The sequence below is a fragment of the Anomaloglossus baeobatrachus genome, chromosome 5, assembly GCF_048569485.1.
Source record: "Anomaloglossus baeobatrachus isolate aAnoBae1 chromosome 5, aAnoBae1.hap1, whole genome shotgun sequence".
In the NCBI taxonomy this organism is placed as follows: Eukaryota; Metazoa; Chordata; class Amphibia; order Anura; family Aromobatidae; genus Anomaloglossus; species Anomaloglossus baeobatrachus.
Genome location: NC_134357.1, coordinates 275,354,763 through 275,360,107, shown reverse-complemented (window position 1 = coordinate 275,360,107; position 5,345 = coordinate 275,354,763). Strand labels below are relative to the sequence as shown.

General features: G+C 42.4%; 1 protein-coding gene across 1 annotated transcript; it reads left to right on the top strand.

Annotated features, from left to right (window-relative positions):
- Nucleotides 1-2,434: 2,434 nt before the first annotated feature.
- On the top strand, nt 2,435-4,141 carry NPB (neuropeptide B). Its single transcript, XM_075347445.1, has 2 exons — nt 2,435-2,772; nt 3,848-4,141. The coding sequence occupies exons 1-2, from the start codon at nt 2,491-2,493 to the stop codon at nt 3,974-3,976; spliced, it is 411 nt and encodes a 136-aa protein (XP_075203560.1). The 5' UTR covers nt 2,435-2,490; the 3' UTR covers nt 3,977-4,141.
- The last annotated feature ends 1,204 nt before the right edge of the window (nt 4,142-5,345 follow it).

Here is a 5,345-nt window from a genome sequence, read left to right as displayed (position 1 = left end):
TTGCAGCATTATTTCAGCGAAATCCACGGCAATTCCGCGGGTAAATCCGCAGCGTGCTCACAGGGCCTTAATTTGGTAATCTTCATTCCCAGAAATCACATACAACACCACCAACCTGCCTCGACCAACCTGATCTGTCTTTCCATGTTGTAAAAAAACATTACACCTTATCGTCAAGCAAACAGACATCACTCAACGCTAACCCACCTTCAATCAACCTCAAAGGGCTAACCAACTCATTATGAAAAGAACAGTAAACGCCAAAAACAAAGAATGAAATTTCCCATCTTGAAAAACAAACTTGCCTGGCAGGGCACACTCCAGAGGAGGGCTGCGTTTCATGTCATCTGTATAGCTGGTTTCAACCCCCCGGAGAGCATATCCCTGAGAGGAACTAATGGGAAGGAGGATGTTCACACGATTGCCGTGGGGAGAGTGTATCTGCTCCCTACGGAATCGACGCCACGCAGGGCGGCAGGACCCTAGGGAAGATAATACTTCACGTTGGTTTTCCAGAATCTGCCTGGACGGGGAAAGTTTCAAGCTTCCATGACCATACAGCGCCCGACATCATAGTGCCAGAGAGGATTCGGGGTCTCGCATCAAGCAGGACCCTATATCGGAACCGCGGCACCTGCATATAGGGAGAAGAGTACATCTCGTGAAACCCAGGGTCCCCTCGTAGCTTCAAGCTAGGGGATCCACAGACAGGCATTACAAGGAGAAAACCCACCGAACACAAAACCAAACTGATCTCTAAAGGGATTCGGGTTTGACGGAGCAAGTGACCAGTATTACTGGGTGAGCCGCACCGTACAAAAGTGAGTAAAACAAGCTGGAACCGCAGCCATAGACTCAGACTCTTAATTACCGGTACCGCCGCTCCGAGCCACCATTACTACTCCCCTCATCATCCTCCCCAGGGCTCGCTCCACCTGTGGGGAGCAATACCACCCATAGCTCCTACTACCATCTGCCCCGGAGGACAGCGGCAGCAGCGGCTCATTCCCTGGCAGCATACCACAGGTGGCATCACGACAAACACCTCACTACTACCCCCAACATCTCTCCCCAGCCATCTTCTGTAAAACCCGGGGCAACATAGCCGGGCTAGGTCACCCGTGACAACGACAGTCGACGGCCCGTTGACGAGTAGGTTAACCACCTGCCCCGTGGGGCGCTACAGTAGTGTCATGGTTTGGTGCTGCATGAGTGCTGCCAGCTGTGGGGAGCTACAGTTCATTAAGGGAAGTACAGAGTGATCCCCTCCTTTTAGAAACTGGGCCACAGTGCAGTATTCCAACATGATAACGACCCTAAATACACCTCCAAGACGACCACTTCCTTGCTAAAGGAATTGAGGGTAAAGGCGCTGAACTGGCCAAACATGTCTCCAGACCTAAACCCTATTGAACATCTTTGGGGCATCCTTAAATGGAAGGTGGAGGAGCACAAGCTCTCTAGCAGGCAAAAGCTCCATGATGTCATCATGAAGGAGTGGAAGAGGTTTCCAGTAACAATCTGTAAACTCCATGCCCAAGAGAGTTAAGGCAGTGCTTGAAAATAATGGTGGTACTTTGACACAATTTGGCTTTTTTCACTGACAGATGTACTCATTTTTGTTGCCAGAGGTTTAGACATTAATGGCTGTATGTTGTTGAATTATGTAAAGGACACACTAAACTTACACTGTGCTACAAGATGTACACTACTTTACATTGTATTAAAGTGTCATATCCTCAGTGTTGTCCCATGAAAATATATAACAAAAGTATTTACAAAAATGTGAGAGGTGTACTCACTTTTGTGATATACTTTATGTCACAGAAAACCCAATAAATAGTCTCCCTTGTCATATAAACAGGGAATTGAGTGAGTCACTGACTGGTCAGTCACAGCACATTGACTAAGATAAGGAGTAATCAATTCATTACATGTCGGATTAACTAGAAGTGTCAGATCATGGGCAGTGGGTATTGGAGATGATAAGAGGAGTAATATTCTGAGAAATTGCTTTTCATACTTTCCATAGAGCGCAATATCTTCTAGGGAAACAATGTTTCCAATATGTTCTCATTTGACAGAATCAGTTATGCGGATTCTCCTGTCACTTCTATGTAACTGGGGAGTTGAGTCCTATATTTGCAGCATCTGTCACTATGTAGATCAGCTTTTTGGGTCAATTGTCACACTGTAATCAGAACTACTGATTCTTTATCACTTACTACCCAGTCAAATTAGATCTGTCACTTGGCAGAACATCTCTATATTCTTTGCCCCAGGCTCCTTGTAGATACTGACTGATCAGAGAGCTGTCACGGGCTTAATATGAGAATAACAATATCCCTCCACCCCCAGACATCTCTCACTTCACCATCCTCCCCTCCTGGTCTGAGCTGGCATTCACACCCCTTTCCTCTATAAAAGTCTGCCACCCTAGTCTCCTTTAGAAGTGTTCCTCACGACAACCCAAGGCTCCACATCCTCACCATGCTGTCTCTAGGCTCTCGCTCTTCACTACGACTGACCTTGATATGCAGTGCCCTAGCTCTGCTGCTCTCCTGCCAACGCACAAATGCCTGGTACAAGCAGTCAACTGGCCCCAGCTATTATTCTGTGGGAAGGGCATCAGGTCTGCTGTCCGGTATTCGCAGATCTCCAGACATTCGACGCTCAGAGCCTGAAAATGCAGGGGAGAGTGCCGAGAATATGGAAGACAATTTATTGAACAACTATGGTAGCCAACGGCAAGGAGCGTTGCTCAAAAGCATGGTGAGTACCTATTTTATTCTATGTCTATAATGTGATGCCAACTACCATTGTTAATGGAAAAAAAATCTCATGGGTGGGTCTTCTTTAAGAAATGTATCTGTTTTGGCTTAGCCTTGGGTAACCAATAAGATCTGGCCAAGAAAATATCTATAATATGGGGTTCCCAAAGGGTACCAGGTAAAGAACACAACCAAGACCATCCTGGTGGAGATCCAGAATCTTTTCCTAGGCAAAGTACAGGGTCACATGTGAGTTTGCCATTACATCAGACTGATTTTGGACACATTTGTATTGAATACACTTCACTACTCCATTCAATGGGGTAGATTTATTAAGCTTGGGCGAAGCTGCCCATGGTATGAAAAGCTGCTCCACTTTTCCCTTTTACCAGTTTTTCCCCAATGTTGTGTTGGGCGTAAATGTTTAGCGTTATTTCACAATAGCATGTGAATAGTGATAGGGAATATAACTATTCGTGTTCGGATTATGCGCTTACCGAATTACTGAGTACTATTCCAGTATTGGTCACAAAAAACAAAATGCTCAGGTTCCCCATTGACTTGCATTAATTTAACTATTCATGATGAGTATCGGAATAGTACTTTGTGATTTGTTTATGAATAATCCGAACCCGAATAATTACTACCTGTGAATAATGCATAGAGGGCAATTCAAGTGAATAGTATTTCCCATTATGCAAAGGGTATTCTAAGGGAAAAATCATTCACATCCGAACTTTAGACTTGGACTAAGCATTATTAACCGAGAAAAGTGTTAAAAAACAAGTCCAAAAAAGATTAGTCAATACGGTGGGCATTATCAATGAAGCTCGCATGTGGTGAATAAGTATAAATCAAATCAGACAGGGTAGGAATGGTACATTTAATGGACGAATGCTATAAATCAGTGGTCCGCACCCATGGCTACTCGCATTCTGGGAGTCGTACTTTGACAACATATGTGAACCAATTGTAATAGGGTGAAAAAAAAGTAAAGATTCAATTTACGACCGCTGAGGAATTATTAATAAAATTTCATCTCCTTTTTCACCTTCTCTTCTTTCTTTTTCCTATAGGCACTCTGTGTGAAAGATGTATCCCCAAACCTTCACAGCTGCGAGCTGCTCCCCGACACCTCCAGCACCTTCCAGTGCAAAGCTCAAATTTACCTGTCGTTGGACAGCTCCGACTGTCTCAATCCCTAACCCCTCCACCCCAGAGACTGCCATGTACCGCTCCTTATTCTGCAGGAGCCCTCCTCCCCTTTAGATTAGGGGTCAAACATTTGTGTAGATTTGTACTTGATTCTGTATCTGCTGCATTAGAACATAATGGTTCAATTAATAAACTAAATAAACAGGTGACTTGCATTCTTGTATATGTGTGTGTCAATCATAATAATCTATATATACCAACATATTACAATTCAGGGGTTCATATACACACAGTCATAAGAAATAATAATGACTGCAGACATATCGGTATATATCATGTTACGTCAAGAATTGTAGTATGCCCCTGTGGGGTACACTGTTAGAATGAGTACTTACATGATTGTCTTTATTCTTCACTTCTAAAATCAATGATCCATGATAATCGATTAAACTGGTATAGCCAGCGAAGAGGGATAATAGGTGAGCACCTTAAAAAAACAAAAAACAAAAAAAAACTTGGTTTGAGAGCATTTTGCAAAATAAGCAAAGGTTTCTAAAATTTGTAACTTGGTTTAAGAGCAATGCTTTGCAATAAGAGCAAATACTCACTGTGCACACTTCCGCTTGCGTCCTTGCGTACCATTGTACAGTACAGTATATACTATATAGCATGTCTATCAATTTGCATTTGTGGATACAGTATTGTACTTTCTTTCTGATAACCAGTACAGCACATTGCTTGTATTGTACCTCCCGCACACCAACAATTCCATTGTAAGCTAATGTGCAGTTTAATTTGTTTTATATGCTTTTACTGTACAGTACAGTATTTTGTATTAGTGTACTGTAATTTTATATGAATACAGTACATTATATTGTATTACTGTAATAAGTTGTATAAATACAGCAAATATTTTTGGGTTGTGGAACAAATTGTCTGCATTTCAATTATTTCCTATGGTTAAATTCGCTTTGATATAAGAGTAACTTGGTTTAAGAGAACACTCCCGGAACCAATTATGCTCGTAATGCAAGGTTCCACTGTACATTATATATATATATATATAATGTGAGAGGGCAGAATATGAAGAAAACAAGCAAACATAACTCACCTAACATTGGGAAGCGTTGAGCTCCAGACTCGGAGAGTGGATGTGACAGGTCTAGTCTGTTAGTAATGTAAATCGCCTCGGGTCTCTGGCTGCCGGAATTTACATACAAATAATACTCTCCTCTCCAGAGAGGTTTATTCACACTTTATATATTTTCCTATGATCTGATTCATTTCAGCACTAATCTAATAAGTTCTGCAGTCCAAATAATGCAGAAATAATATTCTGTTCCCAGCCATCTCCTATTGATGGATATGTCCTCATAAATAAACACCTGCCAGGAACTCGATACCACCAGGACGGTAATC

Excerpts from the sequence above, each read along its gene's own strand:
- NPB (XM_075347445.1), top strand. The coding sequence starts at position 2,491 with ATGCTGTCTCTAGGCTCTCGCTCTTCACTACGACTGACCTTGATATGC. Across the intron at positions 2,773-3,847 it reads GAGCGTTGCTCAAAAGCATG|GCACTCTGTGTGAAAGATGT; the intron begins GTGAGTACCTAT and ends TTTTTCCTATAG.